Consider the following 21949-nt stretch of genomic DNA (forward strand, 5'->3'; position numbering starts at 1 on the left):
TTTTTTATCATCATCATCATCATCATTATAATCAAAAGACTAATTGAGAGAATATCGTTTAAAACATGTGTTTACTCCACCAGCACGGTTTTAGAGATTTTGTAAAATCTATGTAAAGGCAAACTGAGACTATTCTGCCAGCAAAACCAAAGTTTTGCCAAAGTGTGGAGAAAGAAAAGCTGCTCATGATCCAAAAGATTTAAGTTTATTAGTGAAAAATGGTGGAGGAAATGCCATGGCTTGGGCTTGCATGAAAGCTCCTGGAATGAGCTTGTTAATCTTTATTGTAAGTAATAAGGGTGAAGCAGAATGAATTTAAAAGTCGACGAAAATGATTGTTTTTGTCAGTTTACATAGAAATGCATCCAATCTATTTGGAAGGAATTTTATCTTGCTGCAAAACAACAACCCAAAACGCATTGCAGACACAACAAAGCACTTAAAAAAAAGGAGAAAGTTTTACACTAGTGAAGTAAACTAACCAACTAATAAGCAAACATCTCACCTCCTAAACGTGGGTCGATGACTTGATGGCAAGCAAAGGCTGTACAACCAATTATTAATTGTTATGTACTATAACATTGGGGTTACTATACTTTTGCTTACCTAAAAATTGGGTGGTCTGCCACCGAAAGTGCCAGGTTCATAGTTGTTCCACACTCAGACATAAAATCAGGAAATGAATGCAAAAATGTTCTGATCCATTGTATGATATCCATTTTATGATCGCAAAACCAAATGTCTTCAGTGTACAGCAAAAACACCAAAATTGACATTTTCTTTCCAACACTTTCAAAGGCTTCTGTATATAAACTGGTTTAACCTCCTATAGCCTAGAAAGAGGTTTGCTCACACAGCTAATACAAGAATTATTATTTTTTTTACTTATACATACTCTCATTTTGCTTTTCTTTCAGCTCTCCGCAACATAGAGACCCCTCTGCACATAGCTGTGCGTTTGGGTTTGTATCACCTCACCCTCTTCTACCTTCAACAGTCTGGTGGTCAAGAGATGGCAACACAGCCCAATGAAGAAGGACACGTTGCTACTGAACTGGCCCAAAGTAGAGGTCATGCAGCAACTATAAGTGCATTAGCACAGTATGTTACATTTATAATTTATTTTTTAAATCTTATGTTTAGGAGAGAGCACTTTTGAGAGGTGTTGAGTGAGCGAAGTCAACCTAGAGAAGATTGGCTTATCATCATGCAAAGATAAACTTTGAAGTCTTGCCTTAGAAAAATCAGTAAATCAATAAAACAGAGTTTCTTCAAATCCTAGTTGTTATGCAGTTTCTCCGAAAAAAATAAAAAAATAAAAAAATAAAAATAATATCCACCTAAATTAATTTGGTAGTGATACTTTTATCTGTTACCTGTTTAATTATGTCGGGTGACAAAGCCAACATTCTGGGTTTTAACTGATTGGAATTATAGTGTAGAAGCTCAAAATGTCCAAAGTTTCCCAATGACTACCACTCTGGGTTAAGATTCAGACAAACATAATATATTTTTTTTATATAGACCATATTTTCTTTTTCCCCCATAGTGGATGATCAAAAATCTCTAAAATTCTAAAGAGTTTCATTGAGGGAATATTCAGAGTCAGGCTCGGCATGTTCAAGATACAAAGTGTCAAAACTCATACAGCCTGACACCCATACCTGTCAACACTCCAGTTTTTCCTGGTCTCCCATATTTCACATTATTCTCCTACCCCCCTCCCATTTATTATTATTTTTTTTTTACTGGGAAACTCCTGTAATGTGTATGGCCCAAACTTTTTTATATGAATAATCACATCGATATTTTATTTTATTGTTGTCTGGTTGCCAGATCTTATATGAAATGCATTCACCACACAATTGACACAATAGAAAATTTTTAAGCCATTTGTAACCTCAACCTGGCAACCTACAACCTAGTTGCACTGTTGATATCTACACAGGTAGTAGACATGGAAAGTTGAATTAAACATCAGAAGTAGAAATTAAAGATTCAGTAGGGACAAAAGTTTGAAAAGATTCAGTAGGGACAAAAGTTTGTGAACACCTGACCATAAGATTTGTGTTTTTTTGATCATACAATTTTTACATTTAGTCCTCATTTGCGGTTATAATAACCTCCACTCATCTGGGAAGATGATTCATTAGATGTTGGACAGCGGTTGCTTGAAAGCTTGCTTCAATTCTTGAATTAAATTGACATTTCAATTTTGAATATGTAGAATCATATGATGCCTATTAGTGGGCTTCTGTAAGCAGAGTTGACTGATGAACCTCCTCTCTGAGTTGTGATTACAATGTGCCATTGTGCTTCATTGTGCGAGTATAAACCAGCCTGAATAAATCACAGTTTAACAGATTATTTTTTACTGGAAGGCACCAGTTACCAATCAAACTCATTTTATCATTAATGCTTAATCGTGAATAGGAAAATAGAATGTTTACTAGCTCTGTGTGTCCTTCCTCTGTCTTTCATTACTTTCTATTGTTCCCCCTTGTCTCTTTGCCCAAACTCTGATCTTGACCTGTGTTCATATTACAGCTGAATTAGAAACAAGATTCATCCCATTGATAAATAAAAGGGTTGGATGAGATGAAATATACTTGGGAGTGCTTCACAGTACCTGTGCTAAGTATAACCTATATGTGGAAAACACTAAAAGTTTATTGTGTCTGACAGATAATCTGTTCTTTTCAGCCCTGAAGCTTGCAAAGAGGAGAACCCAGTGTGGATGTCACAGATCTGGGCTGATGAATTGCACCTTCTCAGGTCATGCCAGCTAACCAGTTCTTCCGTCTTGACAATCAAACACCAAATTATTTTCGATCCACAGATGAGCATCCAGCTCTATAGGGAAAAACATGGATATCTTGGAAGCCATGTGCAGGTGCGTGTGTGCTGGGCTGATGACCAACACACCAACACAGACACAATCCCATAGTTGTACATCTTCATTAGGATATCTGCTTGGGAACAAATAGCAGGCCTTGCGGTCGTTCATTCAATTTGTCTGTTAGTAAAGGTCAGCAGTGAAACATACAAGCAGTCACCCTGGGCTTTTCTTCTGCACTCTGGTACAAGTTATATACATTTGGACACAATGACTTTTGAGAGTTTAATGTGTAGATCACTGTGTCTTAACTGGCTTTCTTTGTTATACAATAGCTGGATTTAATATAATATCCAATTAATTGTTATTTACAGTACTTCATGATTTTTTTTTTTGTTCCTCGGGCATGTAAATATTTAGCAAATTGCGTATATATTTGTAAATATATGCAAGTCAATTAATGTAGGTGTGTAGCCTGGGAAATTACTTAATGTAAGAAACTTAATGTATTACTTGGTCAAGCAACTGTAAGCATAAGGTATTGGTGGGAGGTGGTAGCTGAGTGGTTAAAGTATTGTACTCTGTATTGGAAGGTCACAAGTTCAGATCCCATCACTGCCACTGCTGGGCCCTTGAACAAGTTCCTTAACCCTCATTCTGCTTGATTGAAAGTTGCTTTAGATCAGGGGTCACCAACATGGTGTGGTGGCCCACACGAGTTGCCCGCGGGCCTTTTTTTAAAAAAAAGCTCTCCATAGCTGCTCCTTTTTTTGGTTGCTATTCTTTTTTTAAATCTGTCACGGATAGACCAAGAGTCAGGAACTGGAGTATGGTTAAACACCTTGTCTTTATTTAGTCTGAACATTTACAAGGCAGCGGCTTGAGGTGAAGTACGAGAATCCGTAATGCGGGTAGTCCAGGGATGATCGCCAATGTGAACCGTTAAAGGCAAAACTATCTTGCGCGCTTCCTCCGAGGCGGAGTCTGGAGAATGGAAGTACGGGGAATACTAGTGGTAGGAAGTCCAGTAAATCTCTCATGGCAACAAGTAGATCGACCGTAAGTGAGGTGGAATCGGGAGCTTATATAGGGAAAAGGTAATGGGGAACAGGTGTAGGTGATTAGAGCAGGGAGAGGCTGAGTGAGAGTTAGAGCCTTGGAGGGAAGCGTGGCCGGTGGTTCTCTGACAAAATCACATTTGCATTGGTGTGAATTAAAAAATGACAATATTAAAATATAGATGAGTAGATATAGATGAATATCATTAATTATTAATAATACCATATAATAAAAGTTAAATTGAGCAAATTTGTTATTTAAGAAGTGTTTATTAAACTGGTAGCCCTTCACATTAATTGGTATCCAAGAAGTAGCTCTCAGTTTCAAAAAGGTTGGTAACCCCTGCATTAGATGGTGTAGCATGAAATTTTCTCTCCAAGCACACTCCAAAATTTAGTGGAACATCTTTCAGTAAATGTTATTATAATAGCAAATGTGGACTAAATGTGGAATGGGATGTTCAGAAAGCACATTCAAATCTTAGACAGGTTTTCACGAACTTTTTGTCCAAATAGTGTCTTCTCTTCTCTTCATCTCTAGATATCTTTCTTTCGATTATATCAAATCACTGACACTATGCCCCTTATTTTCTTAGTGTGGCCTTATTGCCTTCACATCCTACGATTATGTTCAGATTCAGACATGTTCATGCTGTGTTGTAGGTGGATGCACTCACTGAGGTGGAAGAGAAAAGCAAACAGAACCAGACAGATGAGACAAGTGAAGCAGGTAAGTCAATGAGACAGAAAAACATGCCAGTCACTTTTATTACATTTAACCCCGTAAATCCCGGCGTATTTAATCATCCAGAATGTTTAATCAGTAATTATTGCAAGTTATTTAGTAATCAGTGCAAAACTAAAAGAAAGAATAAGGAAACTACCACCAGGAAAATGTTTCTTCTTTCAGGGTTTAAACTCTAGATGAATTAGCACTCTTCAAGGAGAGTAATGTATAAAAATATATAATTTATAGTTTATAATAATATTAAAATAAAGAATATTTTATCTCTGTAATTATGTTCATTTGGGCCATTTTTAGATGATTGGATCCCTGAGATTCAGTTATGGTAATATAGTAATCATGGCAGAGGCAGAGGTAACCAAGGTCTGAGGAGAAATATAGGGTAATGGTGTGCTTTCCTTGTCTGCAGGCCACTGTTTTTTGGCAGTCGTGTTGGATTGCATGACCAACAAGGCTGATCTTGTACATGATGTTTCATTATGTGCTCTGTAGCTCTCTGACTCTCTCTGACTGTCTGTGTGATTAGGAAAGTCATTCACTTTTGTTTGAAAGTAGTCTGGCATGGATAATGTAGCAGCAGACTGCATCTCAGTAGTGAACTGTTAAAAAGTGACAGAACGAGCAAGAACACAGACCATGTGAACAAACAAAAAATGAAAAATAATAAAATTAGGATGCAGAAAAAGACCAGGATATGGCACTGAAGTGTGTGAGAAGTCCCATAGCGAGAAAGACTTGGCAGCACACAGCGCAAACATAAAAAGCTTAGTTGCGTTTAATCATTTTTACATATCCGCTTGCTTTTTGTCATTCGCTATTCTATCATCCAATTTTATCTAAGGTTTCAGACCAAACTTTATGTCCTTGTTTTACCCAATCTGCTCCCTCAGTGTGTTTTAACGCTCTCGCTTGCTTTTTTCCTCACTGTACTCATATTGACCTCGTTCTCCTGCTCTTGTACGCTCTTGTATTCCACCCCTCCCCCCTTTCTTTGTCACTGTGAGTTAGTTTAAGCAGGGTTGTTAGGGTACATTAGGCAAATTTGGCTCAGTCAAGAGGACATTGTGGTAGGATGTGGGATGAACATTATTACTCACACTCACAAAGATTTTTGTGAGACTGCTCTTGTTGGGTTTCTAGACATGTCTAATATATCAGGGGGCAAAGGATATATTTATTTGAATGGACTGTCCATACTTGCTCAGAAAGAATCCGTTTTTAATGCATTATATAGATGATGCTGGTGTGATTCATACTTTTGATACATATTCTCCAAAATCCAGATTTTGATTTTTTTAATTTGACATTGTCTGTGTATGTATATAAATTCAACCCCCTGATGTGTTCTCTTAATTCCTTTTAACTAGAGATGTGTGTGGGAATAAAAGATCACACTTGCTTTTATTTGTCAATGCTGTTTTCAAATTCAATTATTTTACTAAATTTCCCAAAATATAAACAAACTAGTACCCTGATTTAAAGCACCATGGCTGATTCTAAGGATGCTATAAGTGCAAAACATAGCATTTTACATATTTATTCATATGTCAATCTTTACAGGTGACTGATAACAGATAAATACGTGTGTCCTGTAGAATCCTCGTTCTGAAATACAAAAACATTATTCTCAAACAGACAGCTTTTGGGGAGGCAACAAAACTAAAACTCCTATTTGCATCTTTTTGGAATGTACCAATTGTTATTATTTGGCACTATATAGACATATGTTTGTAGACACCTAACCTTAGATTCGTATGTGCTTTTTGAACATCCCCTTCCACAGTTGGTTCCCATTTTTTGTTATAAGAACCTTCACTCTTCTAGAATTTGGAGTGTTCATGTGTAGATTTGTGCTCCATGAGGGTGTTAGGAAAGTCAGGTGTCCAGTAGGGTTGAGGTCAAAGCTCTACAGCAGGCCACTCAAACCATGTAAACCATATCTTAATGGAGATCACTTTGTTCTCAGAGACAATAAAATGCTGGAACAGATTTGGTTCTTCTAGTTCAAGTGAAGGGAAAATTGTATGCTACCACATCCAAACGCATCCTGTACAATTGTGTGTCTCAAACATCGTGGTATCAGTTTGGAGAAGAGCCATATATGGTTGGAAAATAGTGTGTGTTTTCATGTCAAGTCCCAAGCGTAATTGCTTTGATTGTCATTCATAAGCATGAATAGGACTGTGCTATTTCCCAGCTACTGTATAACAGACAGACTGTAGGGAATGTAACTCCTTAAAAGAAGCCTGTGTTCAGCCAAAAGCACTTGTCATTCTTTACTCTTGTGTGCCTAGAGAATGTTCTGCTAGTGTTGGTTGTATAACATGACAAATGTCACAGTAGACCATAACTGTACTAGATTATATTCTAATAAATTGTGTTAGTTATGGTGACAGAAATGTGTTTTGATGGCTAGCAAAAAAATTGGTGAATGATTGGGAACGAGATCACATACAAATCAGAGCTTAAGCAGATTTGGTTTGCTACCAGACACATTTAACGGATACACACAAACACACACACACACACACATCCTGTCATTGGTAACCATAGTGATCGCTGCTTTACTGCTCTGGCTTCGATCCACAAGGTGTTTGTGTGACTTTGCTGCCTGACGTGATCAGTATCCGTTTTAACCTAAATGCTCACTACTTGTTTAGATTGATCACCGTTTAAAAGGGTATCCTAGCCACCTTTATCTCTTTTATTATTTTTTTATTTTTTGTTTTTTTGACAGATATAGAATAGGATGTTGCATCTGTGTTTGGGTTAGATCTTTTTCCCCCTAGTGCTAATTGAAATTGTTTTTATATTCTGTTTTTTTTCCCATCTGTAGGTCTCACCAGCCGGACAAACATAGGGGATTGTGTTCTTCTGGACAGTGTAAGTATGGACAGTGCAAGTGTGTGTCTGGGTGGTTGTGTGCATCTGACTGAATTCATTATAGTAATTAGAGTTCAAATTGTGCAATTTTTTGTACCATGAAAGTACTGACATCCTGACATTAAAATGGGCACAAACCACTTTAGACTATAAAGATGCACAGAATAAATACAATTAAAAATAAAATTAGAGGAGTAGATTGTTTAGACTGCTTTTCATCTTATTGTCAGGTTTTTGAAGAACAACTTGTTCTTTCTGTGGACGAAGACGAAGAGAATCACACGCCATCTAATACAGGTATTCTATTATCTTTTTATCTGCACCTATGGTTCCCAAACCTGATCCTGAAGAACCCAGTGAAGTTCTGATTCTGTGCACTTTTCTATGCATGTTGCAAGGGTAAATGTAATTTAATATTTCACATATTTTTTGATGTAGACAGTTTCTTAAATCTGGCAAGTTAGTGTATAAATAGCTTAATGTAATCGTTCCACCAAAAAAATGCTGTCAGTAACAGCTACTGAACTGCTTATGAATTTATGTGACTTTGAAATACCCCAATATACTACCCTAATCCATAGTAAACAAATGCTACAGTTTGCTTATTAAACAGCGGAGTCAGCAATGTCTAACTCAGCTTCTTCAAATAGTTTTCTTTTAAGAGACAGCAAATATCTGTCAATTCCCATTTTCAAGCCAACCCTCCAGTCCTGATTCGATCCAAATCCATTCATGATCCTGCATTCATAATTCTTAGAACTTAAATGAAGAAAAACAATATGCACTTGTGTCTGTATAAACAATAAATACATTAAAATGTCTATGAAAAGAGCCTGAAAAATATATAGTTAAAAATCAGTTCACCATATTTTCAAAATGAATAAATAAGAAATGGTCAACTGAAATATAATGAACTCCAGAAGTTGGCTAAAAAGCCAGAATTCCTTATTCTGTTTCTCAGTAACTGTCAAAGACACATGGATGACTATATTATTATATTGCATTTGTATAGAAGTATATCATTTAATGCAAGTTTGGTCTTTGCTTTCTACAGCAAATAGTCGCATCAATAGTTTTCTTCTGTTATTCTGTTTTCATTAAGACAGGAATTATGCAGGCCCTTAATAGAGCAATGTTTATACTTTATACGAGCAGTTTGCGCCTATTTTTTATTTAATTTAATTTATCTGTTTGATATGTCCAGATTGAAACTCAGTGTGAGTATATTAAATGCATAATAAATAGAATGCTTATATTGCACATTTACACAATTCACATCAGATTCATACATCATCAAGATTAATTGTTACATCCCAAACAGTCACCAATCAGGGACAGTGAAGGCCGATAAAAGCTTTCACTGAGATATGCTGCACTATAGCACACTGAAACACAGGATTGTCTGCCCTCTTCCACATACATGAGCTTCGAGATATCAGTGATTGGCGAACAGCTGTGATTAGTGATTAGACACGTATGCAACAAACTACGTAATTGTTAACTTGACCAAACAAATATTTAAATGTACAGATGTTAAACTTTATTTTCATTGAAAAATCCTCCCATAGCAAGTATTATGTAGTTTTACACACTCTTGGCATCCAGACAGTTAATTTCTCCAAAGATCCAGCTAAAAGGTGTTCTTTGCTAGTTGGATATTTCTTTCTGACCAATCCACTTCATCCCGTCACAGTTCAGTACATTTATATGCGGTAACTGGGCAGGCCATTCCATAATAGATACGACCCCAACGAGCTGTTTACTCTCTAAATAATGCTTACAGAGCTTGTGCATATGCTTCACCTCATTGTCTTGTTGAATTGTGTGGTGTTGAGTATGGAATGGTAGCCATGTTGGTTCTGTATTCCTTTCACCGAACATACAGTGAGTACACCCTTCACATTTTAGCCACCATTTTGGTATACGGAAATCCCCGCTTTACCGCGAATCTCGTGACCCCAGTTTATCATGGCATTGCATTTGCCACATAACCAATTTTTTTAATGAATTATGAATTATAAATTATAAACTGAAGTAAAATGTTACTGTATTTTCTCAAGGGACAATAGAAATTAGAAATTATAGAAATTAAATAGAAATTAACTATTAAACTATATATATATATTTTAGAGTAGTCAATGTGTAGCTTTTATAGCAGTATAGATTTATTGTCATCTGAAAATAACTCAACATACAGCCACTAATGTCAAAATAGCTGGCAACGAAAATTGTTATCTAGCACTGCCCTAATCTTCCTGGGCATGGGATTCACCAGAGCTGCACAGGTTGTTGCTGGGATTCTCTTCCACCTCTCCATAATGACATCACAGAGGTGCTGGATGTTAGACACCTGGTGCTTCTCTGCTTGAGGATGCCCCACAGGTGCTCAATAAGGTTCAGGCCTGTATCTTCACCTCACCTTCAGCTTACTCAGCAAGGCAGTTGTCATCTTGGTGGCGTGTTTGGGGTCGTTATTATGTTGGCAAATTGCCGTTTGGCCCAGTTTCTGAAGGAAGGGCATCAAGTTCTGCTTCAGAATGTCACAGTACATGTTGGAATCCATGTTTCCCTCAATTAACTGCAGTTCTTCAGTACTAGCAGCACACCATTTCTTGGTCCTTCTCACCAGGGCATCGCCACACATACTGGACACCATCTGAGCCAAACAAGTTTTTTTTTAGTCTCATCAGACTACAGGACATGCTTCCAGTAATTCATGCTATTGGACAGGTTGTCTTCAGCAAACTGTTTGTGGGCTTTCTTGTGAGCCATCTTCAGACACTTTCTTCTGGGACGACGTCCATGTAGACCAACTTGTTGTAGTGTGCGGCATATGGTCTGATCGCTGACAAGCGGACCTTCCGCTTCTGCAACCTCTAAAGCAATGCTGGCAGCACTCATGAGTCTGTTTTTTAAAGCAGCTGTTGCACCTGACGCACAACAAGAGGACTCAATTTCTGTGATCAACTCTTGCAAGGTCTGTTCTGAGTGGAACCCGTTTTGGAAAACCTCTCTGTAACCCTGACCACTGTACTGTAACTCAGTTTCAGGGTGTTACAAATTTGTTTATAGCTTTGGCCGTCTTTGTGGAGAGCAACAATTCTAATTCTCAAATACTCCGAAAATTCTTTGCCATGAGGTGCCATGTTACATAAACATCCAGTGGTCAGTATGAGAAAAGCACCAAATTTGAACTGCTCTAATACAAGATATACAAATGTGTATAGCCCCTCAAGCAGACAAAAACATAAACATGATGAATAGGATATGTGCCAGTCAAAAATATCCAATTTTAACCAATATATTACTTTAGTATCAAATCAGTATCACTTGTCCTTTCACAATTACGATTTAATTGCTTTTTTGGTGTGAAAGAAGACTTCCTTACTCCCATGTGTTGCTTTCTGGTTAGTATTATGGTTAATATTCTGCAGACAATTTTTTGTGTAACTTTTACATGTGTAGTTGAATATCTATGTATGCCACTGAAAATATTCTTCAATATTGAAAATTCTTGGCTTTAATAGCGTTTTTATAGTTGTAATTAAAAGTTTTATATAAGTTATATAAACGTTTTTTGGTATTTGTAAGGGTTAGGGTTAGGGTTACTTTTTCTGGCCCTTCAGTTGTTTAGATTAGACATGTTTTGAAGAGCAGTGGATTGAGGTCCTTTTAAAAATGATTAATGTTCAATACACATTAATGTGTCATAAGGTATTGTTTCTCATAACACGTATAAGCACCAACATGTCACTAATTGCACAAAAGACAGGAATGTTAATACATTCAGTAGGTTGGTATGCCAGTGGTGAGGGAGTGGAGGGCGGAGCTCCAGTCCGGCTTTAAGATGATCTGTTCTGTAACTTGTAACTGAATATGTTTCAGGCTTCTCTCTTTTAAACTCCTTGTGCTAGTTCATGATAAACTGCTCTATCACACCATTTCATGGTAGTCTGGTCACTTTTTTAAATGCCAAAGCAACGGTCAGACAGGAAACGTAAAAATCGAACAGTGGAAAGGCCAATGCTGTGTTTCCATCTGTTACCACTTACTTTCGCTTACTTACTTTTATTCAGATGAATATGTGAGCAAATAGTAACCCAAAAGTCAGAACTGTGTTCTCTTTGGTCTTAGTAAAAAGTTTCATATTATTGTTAAATAGTGATCATATCAGATATTGCATCTGTTTTCCTACTGGGGCACATCTGGAATAAAAAGATCCCTTGTCCATTGGCATATTTTATGGTTTATATAATAATTTTCTTTTTTTTCACATTTTAAGTTTTGACATCAGGGCCAGCAAAGCCTTCTCTGCTGGTCTAAACACTATCAGAAACACTGACCTACATTTGCAACCTAAATTCTAATATTTGTTTAATGAAATTGTATTAACTTTCCCAACAGTCTATTCTTTTTATTTTCTAGGGTTTCTCTTGGCTGCACTGCTTCCAGTACGTGTATCTGGATATTAGATTATTTTTGTCCAATCAGATTTCAGCCTCTAGACTTAGACTTTAGACTTTTTCATGCCCACAATGGCTGACGGAGGAAGATAAATTGATTTGGTCTTGGACATACTTAAAAATCTATTTACAAGAAAAGCTAGACATTGTGAGTTGAGATCGGCCAACCCCGAAGCTAGCTAGCTTGTCTCAGCCTGGGAAAGGGTTTGTTTGCCACTTCCAGACTAATGCCTATGAGCAGTACCACTGGCTTACAGCCTCTGAGGTGTGGTGAAAACTATGAGTCTGCATCTCTGGTGAGGTTTGTATTTTGTATTTTGTATTTTTTTCTTGTACAACCTCTGGTAGGTTGTATTTTATTAAAAGTTTGTATGTTTTTGTCACATAATTAGACAAATATTAATTCTGAACTGCTCCAGATGATGTAGGTGCACAGTTGGGGTTGTAGTGTAGAGGTTTGGAGCTTGCTTTGGTAAAATGGTATTCACCCTCCATATTTGAAATACCTCTCTTTCTCTGTAATGCCACGCGTTGTTATATTGCATTTTTGTATTGTATTGATGCTTTCTATAATCGTGACGAAATAATGGTGGTATTAAGAGGTGGACTAAGCCGGGTAAGTCCCCACTGAAGTCCCAGGTACCAAATGCTCAGCCCGCCATTGCTGTACAGATGTGGAAACACAATCTTAGCCACACTCATAAACACCAGGAACCGGACAGAGGAGGAGGAGGAGGAGGATGCTGAGTGGGAGGAGTTTGTCACCGTGGCAATGTGAAATACTTCCTATAAGTTGTCAGGGTCACGGCTGTAGGAATGAAGGAGGGGAAAGCGCTTCCTAGTGCATCTTACTTACTAAGAGAAGAGGTTGTAAATTTACGAGCACACACACACACACACACACACACACACACACACACACACACACACTTACACACTTTTAGTGTTGCTGTCTTGGTTTCAGCAAGAGGTATCTCTGCTGTTTTTTTTTTTTTTATTAAGGCAGCATTTGGAGTCACAGTAGAATGTAATCCAAGAACACAGAGGGAAAAAAGGGGATAGTCTGAGAGAGAAAGCGAAGGGAGAGAGAGAGAGAGAGAGAGAGAGAGAGGGAGAGAGGGAGAGAGAGTGTGCTAAGGGAGGAGAGAGAGAGAGAGAGAGAGAGAGAGAGAGAGAGAGAGAAAAAAGCAGTCATGACTTCAGTGCTCAGCCAAGACTTTATTGGAGTCCCTACTTTTCTAAGCCGAACTTGAATATCTTAAAGAACCTAAAGCCGGCTTCTGAAGAACTTTTGCTCTATCAAATTTGTGCAGGAATTCCAGCACATAATTCCATCCTCTCACACTGCACATTTATCTCTTAATAGAGGAAAGAAAACCTGAACCAGAAGAAGACAAACAGAGGCAGAAAGCAGAGGTGTAAACGTGACTCAGACGTCTGGAGAGAATTTAGCAGATTTTTTTCTTTGCGCACGACCTCGAGACACACTTCCAGCCACCGGACACGTGTCTGACTTTCTACCATGGAGCTCTGCTTTTCCTTTTGGAGACACTTTTTTTTTCCAGACACTGACCTTATCTGTTGATCTGGATTACAATCAAGACACAGACGTTTAACCGCTGAGGGATGCACACAGCCCACACACACTTATAGGTCGACTTATGCAGAGCACTCATGCATATGCATGGCAAAGCATGCGGCTTTTCAGTAGAGACAGGAAGTCCACCACATGCAGAGAATACTATCCAAACTCACTCACACATACCCACATACACACACATGGCTGTAATCTACTTTCAGCATGTTGGACTCCAGGTCTGCCTGAGCTATCAGTGTGTTGATTTTGGACCATCAGGAGGCCGAGGGCCGAGTCTGCAGCGTGCTTGCACATAAATATTGAAAATTGAGTTTCCGCTCATCACAGATTGCTGACATTTATCAGATGTTGTGTGTTTGCTGAATGATTTGGGTTAAAGCGTGTTCAGCTATATTTCTCAGACACTTCTGGAGACTTTGTACTTTGCAAATCAATTTGCGCAGAGGATAGTAGATATATTTGAGCTCAGCTTTGTCGGAATGCAGTTCGGAAATGGGGTTGATGCCAGTTGCAGTTTTTACCGTCTGTTAGTTTTTATTTGAAAGCTAATATTAGTTGCTTCTGTTACTTGCGTGTTCTTGTTTATTCCCATGAAAACCGCTGGGAGTTTAGAGTATATATTTAACCGAACAGTGTAGCGATGTATTCGTGTTGGAATTTAATTCTTCTTGCCCTCCTGCGTGTTCACAGACCCTCCTGGGGCTTCATTTGCATGGCCGGTTAATGATTCCTAAACCTTGGCTGACTTTGTGGATTCTTCAGGACACCTTATGTTAAAAAAAAAATCCTCTTGCCAGGCCAAGGCGATTGGAAGTCTGACTTTTCCCTGCACCGAAAACGTGGGAGTATAGAGTGTCGAAAGAGCCCACCTTCTTGCACCACACACTGACATCTAGTCATCACTGCCTACACTGGATTTCACCTCCAGTCTCGGGAATCATTCTTGAGGATTTTCTCTCCTTGCGCTGGATTTGTTTCACAAAAATTTTATTATCATTTTTTTTTTGTTCTTGTCAAACACACAATTAAGCAGAAATGGACTCTGATTCAGATTCTCCTTTTAACTACTCCTGGCCTTCCTTTCCTAAAGTGAGGATACTAAAGCGGAAGACAAAACCAGGTAAGGAGAGATCGGTGGGGTGGGGTTGAGAGAAAGGTGGAAAGATAAAAAAAAAAATGGATGGAAGTATATTTACATGTTCCAGGGGCAAAACAGTAATTATTCACCTGAACAAGAGAATTAATAATAAAGCCAGTTTTTCTGTCTAATCAAAACACAGTATTGCGCCTCCCACTTTCCAGGTTGGCAACTGTGGGTTGTATTCAAATATTGGTCAAGAAATTACAGTATAACTTGAGGCCATGAGGCAGCAATAGAAGAAGAGCTTTTATTTCTCACATGAATTACAGCACAGTGAAATTCTTTCTTCACATATCCCAACTTGTTGAGATGATACAGTGCTCCTGGAGTACAGAGGGTTAAGGGCCCTGCTCAAAGGCCCAATAGTGGCAGCTTGGCGATCCCAGGGCTTGAACCCTTACCCTTCCGATCAGTAAACCAGAGCCTTAACCACCGAGCAACCACTCTCCTTGTACTGTCAGACTTTATTATGCTTTAGTGCCTAATGTAATTTTTTGGAATGATAAGTACCAGGTTCTATTAAAGTGTATTGAAGTGCTTCATTTATCTTTTAACTGTATTCAGATTTAAATCTGAAGTAGACATGGACTAAATGTGTAAGGGGTTATTACTGTGCCCCAGCAAATGCCAACAAGTCCAGATTCAGTGTTTAAGTTGTTGGCATAACCCTGACCAGGTTGTTACAAAGGATTAATGAATGGATGTTTTATTAGTGCCATTATCATGTTTTGGTACTTTGGTATTACATTAGGCAACCTCAACCCTGATGCTCATCCATATAAGCCTTTCTGGCCAGTGTTTCCAAATAAATAATAATAGTTCACCACTATGATGGCACGTTCTGTTTTTGGGTAATGTCTTCATATAACATGCAGTAACATCTCTAATTTGGCCATGTTGTCCAAGATTAGAAGAGCTCCTTACACCTTGACCTGTGTGTGTGTCTCTTTGTTACAAAAAGTCTTTGATTTTATTTACGAATGTTCAGTTGCCCTGGAAGCTCAGTACACACTGTTTGTTTTTTGAGTGTGTTTGTGAAGAAGAGGATCTATTTTACTGACGTCAAGATCAGACCGTTCCGTTGTTGTTGGACGCCTTAGAGTGAACACATACCTTTCCTGAGCAGCGGTTGTAAATCTTTTCTGTCTGCTTAATTCATTGTTTGTAGTTTTATGAAGGCAGAAAATGTGAGATTATTGTATGTATATATGTATGTATATATATATGTATGTATGTATGTATATATATATATATATGTGTGTGTGTGTGTGTGTGTGTGTGTGTATATATATATATATATATACATACATATATACATATATACATACATACATATATACATATACATAATAGGGTAATATGCATATAGACACCATAAACAGGGCTCAATGCACACACACACACACACACACACACACACACACACACACACACACACACACCACTAACAGGGTTTTTAGAAAAATACACACATTAATTACAGGGCTTTTCGCTACACTCAGATGTAGGCATATGAACAGACCACATAAAAGCTTATTTGCATACACACCACATATATGGTTATATGCATATATACACACACACAAACACACACACACACATACCACTGACACCAGCTACAACTATTGAGTCTTGATGGCATGTTTAGGGAAATTCCCCTTGGATGAACAGGATTTCCTTTACATTGGCCAGCCAGACAGCAAGCCAGACATCAAACACTCTCTCTCTCTCCGTGACATGAGGAGACACTGAGAGACTTGTATTATTTGGCTCTTTGAGACTAAGATACACATGTTTATTATTTATCTTGCCTTCTCAGACTCTTCAGTGTTGACTGTCCTTTCCTGCTTGTGCCCATAAATCTCTTCCTTCATGTGTGTCCTTATGCTTCTCAACACACCTTAACTCGGTTTATTTCAAAAAGTTTAATGCTATTTTATCTTTTTCACATGAGTGCTGGATCATTAAAAAGACTTTTAAGTCATTAAAAAGTTTAATGTAGTAAATTGCAAGGGAAATTTTTTCTTGAAATACACTTGTGTAGGGTTCAGTATTAAAATAATAATTTTGTTCTGGATTTATACAAAAAGGCACTAATGTGGTTCTGCTATTTTTATTTTTGACCTGATTTATTCAGCCATACAGACGGATGACAAATTAAACATCGGAAAAACCAACATCAAGGGTTTTATTAAGGAGTTTGGCCCAAAGAACAGCCTCAGTGTTCTTTGGCGTCACTTATGAAAGTCACTACGAACGCGCCAACACATCGCTTCAGAAGTCTCCTGTAGGTGTATGAGTTAGGATCTAGAGAGCAAATGAGTTTATATCAATATCTAAATAATCAGGCTATTCAGTGAGCCCTGTGTGGGGGGTCGTATGTGGGTGGTAAAATGCTTTCACAGTGTCACAGAGTCCCTCCCCTTTTAATTTGTTACCTATTTGTTTGTATAAGATATGTTATCATGCACCCAAAAAAAGGATGAATTTCAATATACATCACAGTAACAAATATAGCAGCTTTAATTCAAGTCAAGTGAAGTTTATTTCTATAGCGCTTTTCACAACAGACATTGTCTCAAAGCAGCTTTACAGAATTTAACAGTTAACAGTGAACGATGTGTTTTTATCCACGATGAGCAGCCATGGCAACTGTGGCAAGGAAAAACTCCCTTAGATGTAATGAGGAAGCAACCTTGAGAGGAACCAGACTCAAAAGGGAAACCCATCCTCATTTGGGTGATATATATAATGAATTTTCTTTTTTTTTTTTTTTTGGTACTTTCACAGAGAAGTTGTCCTCTCCTTCAGGTTCCAGCTCTTTCCAGCTTCAGCCTACAGACATCACTGCTGCCAGACTCACAGCCATGCTGAACCGCACTGGAAAGGTGTGGCCTATGTGTGCGTGTGGGAGTGTGTGTGAGCGTGTATAAGAAAGAGACAGTGTTTAAATGTAAACGAAAGAATCTAGATTTGCTGGATATTATGAAATAAACAGCACACAGGTTTAATCTTTATTTTTAGAGTGATGTCATTTTTTTCCACTTAAATTCAGAATTTGGTCATGGATTAAACGTCTGTAGATTTCTTGATCCTAACAAAAGTAATGGAAGGTTAAAGCACTGCATTTTGGTACTTGTATGTACCAATGTGTCCAAGCCTAAATTTCCCTCCTTTTCTTTTTTTATGGCAGAACGATGAGCAGAACAGAAAGTTAAACAACGACTTAATGACAAATGGCCCCTCAGCCACCGTCACACCACCTGCTGTCAAAGTCGAAGGAACGAAAGAGCAGCGTACATTCTCTCATCCTTTCTCTCCATCCCTCGCTCATTTCTCCCCCATCTCTTCACCAGGACTGGTTTTGGACCGCTTCCTTCGCAGCAGCTGCCACAATGAACACGACAATCACAATGCAGGCTCGCCTACAGAATCTTATGAAATTAGGTGAGTGTGTGCAGCAGATCATTAGGAAAGAGAGAACGAAAGGTCTTTAATAAGCTGTTGGAAATCATTAGACACATAATACACATAACTACAGGCTACAATTCGAGACCCCAGAGTTTTAAAGTTCTTAAATCAAGCATTCGACGACAGGGTGATATGATGTGAACAATAGCAGAGTTACTGCTCCAAATCCCAAAGTTGTTTATTTTCCAATAACAGCACAAACTAACTTTTATGCCACATCAATTTGCCAAAACTGTTTTATTTTAATCAAAAATACATCATACGCATCATTCACTATGGTGGAACGCTTGAATCACATTGTCATATACCGCTGTAAGCATCTTTTTTTTGAATGAATGAATTTTATTTATTTATTATTGGTATAGGAAATGCTAGCAGTTGTTAAACTTCTGGTGGTAGATGTTGGTAATCACAGCACAACCAAGCTGCCCTTGAACAAGGCCCTGAATCCTCAACTGCTTAGTTGTTGCAAAGTGGTTTCTGCTAAATGCCATAAACGTAACTATAAACAAGCTTCAGTATATCGATTGGATCCTTACTTCTGGAAAAAAGTGATAAAACGTTTACAGTTCCAAGGTTTTGATTGGTGTTTACTTACCTTATAAGGAGAAGTACACATGGACATGGAAAGAGAACATTGTCTATACAATCTAAAAGATAATACATCTTCATGCTAATTATACAAAATATGATTTGATGGTACATCTGTGCATTTGATATTTCTTTTTTCACGAAGCCCAAATCTCGTGGCCTTGGAAATGGACAGTGAAGAGGAGGAGGATGATTTCCTGATGAGGAAGCCCCTCCCACAGATATCATCTGAAAACAAGGACAGTGGAGATAAACAGGACAGCTTTAATCCATCCTCAGACCTCAGCTGCATTCGCACTCACTCTGCTTCCTCGGACTGTAACCATTCCTCCCAAAAGGTACGAATTCACACTCTCCTGATTCATCATTATGCCTCTTGTAAGTACCAAGACACAGCACTAAACAATTATACCAGGGGTCTCCAATCTTTTCCAGAAAGGGCCAGTGTGGGTGCAGGTTTTCATTCCAACCAATCAATGGTCACACCTGATAGTCATTGAAAATGAAGATCATTAGATTTGAACAGGTAGAATGTGGTGTGGACTTGCTTGGTTAGAATAAAAACCTGCACCCACACTGGCCCTTTCTGGAAAAGATCGGAGACCCCTGAATTATACAGTAAAAACATAGTAATCATATTAGGTCAGAAGGTTTAAGCTGTTTTAGTGGAATATGTATTAAATATCAGCTATATATTATTTACAGGGTTTCTGAGTCTCAAAAAATACAAGTAAAAAGTCTAAAATGTAAAAATCGAAATGAAAATCTTAAATCTTAAATTCGCTGTTTTAGGATAAAAATACTTTTAAACAGGTCTTAATTTTTTCCGATGTCCATGTAATGCATTCTCTAATGCTAATTAAAATGCTCCTGCAGTACTTTAGAAAGTTTTTGTTAGTTTTGCTAGTCCAAATATAATTCGCTGTATTATGACTGAGACCAACATGCACCAGCCAATCAGCTTTTTGTTACTGGAGCAAATCTCTCTTAAATTTTATCACAGATGTAAAACGGATTTTACTTTTTAGCTATCGGGAAGCGCAAGTTTGGCGATACTTGGCTTGAAAAAAAAAAATTTATTTAGGGTTCGGTTAAGTCCAGTTGCTAACAACATGTTTGTATTTGCGTGTTTTTCATGTCTCTTGATACAGGTCTTAAATGTCATTCTTAATGGTCTTAAAAAGTCTTAAATTTGACTATGTGAATCATGCAAAAACCCTGTATTTAAGAATATAAGGCTTTTTAACAAGTGTATACTTGCACTCAGCTAGAAAGGTTTTTAAACAACTTATACAGACTTTTAATGATAGTTTGTTAAATCAAAATAGATACAGTGGTGTAAAAGTGTTTGCCTCCTTCCTGATTTCTTATTTTTATATAATAATATACAATATTTCTGTTTGTCACACTTTTACTGTTTCAGATCATCAAACTAATTTAAATATTAGTAAAAGATAACTCAAGTGAACACACAATTCTTTTACACCAACAAGTTTTTAAATGAAGATTTTTATTACTGAGGGAAGACAAAATCCAAAACTACATGGCACTGTGTGAAAAAGTGTTTGCCCCCCTGTTAAAACTGTGGTTTATCACACCTGAGTTCGATTTCTCTATCCACACCTAGGCCTGATTACTGCCACACCTGTTCACAATCAAGAAATCTCTTAAATAGGACCTGCCTGACAGTGAAGTAGACCAAAAGATCCTCAAAAGCTAGACATCATGCCGAGAGCCAAAGAAATTCAGAAACAAATGTGAAAGAAAGTAATTGAGATCTATCAGTCTGGAAAAGGTTATAAAGCCATTTGGGACGGTTATAAAGCCATTTGGCCGGCTGACCAAAATTACCCCAAGAGCACAGCGATGACTCATCCGAAAGGTCACAAAAGACCCCACAACAACATCCAAAGAACCGCAGGCCTCACTTGCCTCAGTTAAGATCAGTGTTCATGATTCTACCATAAGAAAGAGACTGGGCAAAAATGGTCTGCATGGCAAAGGTTCAAGAGAAAAACTGCTGCTGAGCAAAAAGAACATAAAGGCTCGTCTCAGTTTTGCCAGCAAACATCTTGATGATCCCCAAGACTTTTGGGAAAATACTCTGTGGACTGATGAGACAAAAGTAGAACTTTTTGGAAGGTGTGTGTCCCATTACGTCTGGTGTAAAAGTAACACAACATTTCAGAAAAAGAACATCATACCAACAGTAAAACATGGTGGTGGTAGTGTGATGGTCTGGGGCTGTGTTGCTGCTTCAGGACCTGGAAGACTTGCTGTGATAAATGGTACCAAGAATTCTGCTGTTTACCAAAAAATCCTGAAGGAGAATGTCCGGCCATCTGTTCGTGACCTCAAGCTGAAGCAAACTTGGGTTCTGTAGCAGGACAATGATCCAAAACACACCAGCAAGTCCACCTCTGAATGTCTGAAGAAAAACAAAATGAAGACTTTGGAGTGGCCTAGTCAAAGTCCTGACCTGAATCCTATTGAGATCTTGTGGCATGACCTTAAAAAGGCGGTTCATGCTTGAAAACTCTCCAACGTGGCTGAATTACAAAAATTCTGCATAGATGAGTGGACCAAAATTCCTCCACAGCACTGTAACAGACTCATTGCAAGTTATCGCAAACGCTTGATTGCAGTTGTTCCTGCTAAGTGTGGCCCAAGCAGTTATTAGTTTTAGAGGGCAAACTGTTTTTTTTTTTCACACAGGGCCATGTAGCTTTGGATTTTGTTTTCCCTCAATAATAAAAACCTTCATTTAAAAACTGCATGTTGTGTTCACTTGTGTTATCTTTTACTAATATTTTAATTATTTTGATGATCTGAAACATTCAAGTGTGACAAACATGCAAAAAAACCAAAAAAAATTACCACTGTATTTGTAGGTAAGATTATAAAGTAAACAATGAAATTAAATTCCACATCATTTTGGTGATACAGACTATATGGACAAACGTTTGTGGACACCTGACCATAAGATTTGTATGTGCTTTCTAAACATTCCATTCCATATTTAGACTCTAGTTGCTGTTATAATAACCTCCATTGGCTTCATTTAGAGTTTCTGGAGATTTGTGCTCATTTAGGGTATTCAAGTACATTCAAGTACTGATGTAGAGTGAGGAGGCCTGGAGTTCATTCAGCATTGTAATTTATCT

At 37.9% G+C, this 21949-nt stretch overlaps 1 protein-coding gene across 8 annotated transcripts in view; it reads left to right on the plus strand.

Moving 5' to 3' along the window:
- The window catches only part of arhgef28a (Rho guanine nucleotide exchange factor (GEF) 28a), a 94872-nt gene that overhangs the window by 34306 nt on the left and 38617 nt on the right, over nt 1–21949 (plus strand). For 5 of the 8 annotated variants that reach the window (XM_046838892.1, XM_046838890.1, XM_046838894.1 and 2 more), the window contains exons 5-12: nt 918–1101; nt 2704–2893; nt 4558–4624; nt 7476–7522; nt 7753–7819; nt 17514–17611; nt 17917–18170; nt 18931–19123. In XM_046838892.1, the coding sequence (XP_046694848.1) occupies nt 918–1101; nt 2704–2893; nt 4558–4624; nt 7476–7522; nt 7753–7819; nt 17514–17611; nt 17917–18170; nt 18931–19123 (1100 nt within the window). Of the gene's footprint in view, nt 1–917; nt 1102–2703; nt 2894–4557; nt 4625–7475; nt 7523–7752; nt 7820–13185; nt 14703–17513; nt 17612–17916; nt 18171–18930; nt 19124–21949 lie in introns of those variants that run through there. The other 3 variants (XM_046838891.1, XM_046838896.1, XM_046838897.1) reach the window with 3 other exon arrangements.

The sequence above is a fragment of the Silurus meridionalis genome, chromosome 25, assembly GCF_014805685.1.
Source record: "Silurus meridionalis isolate SWU-2019-XX chromosome 25, ASM1480568v1, whole genome shotgun sequence".
Classification (NCBI taxonomy): domain Eukaryota; kingdom Metazoa; phylum Chordata; class Actinopteri; order Siluriformes; family Siluridae; genus Silurus; species Silurus meridionalis.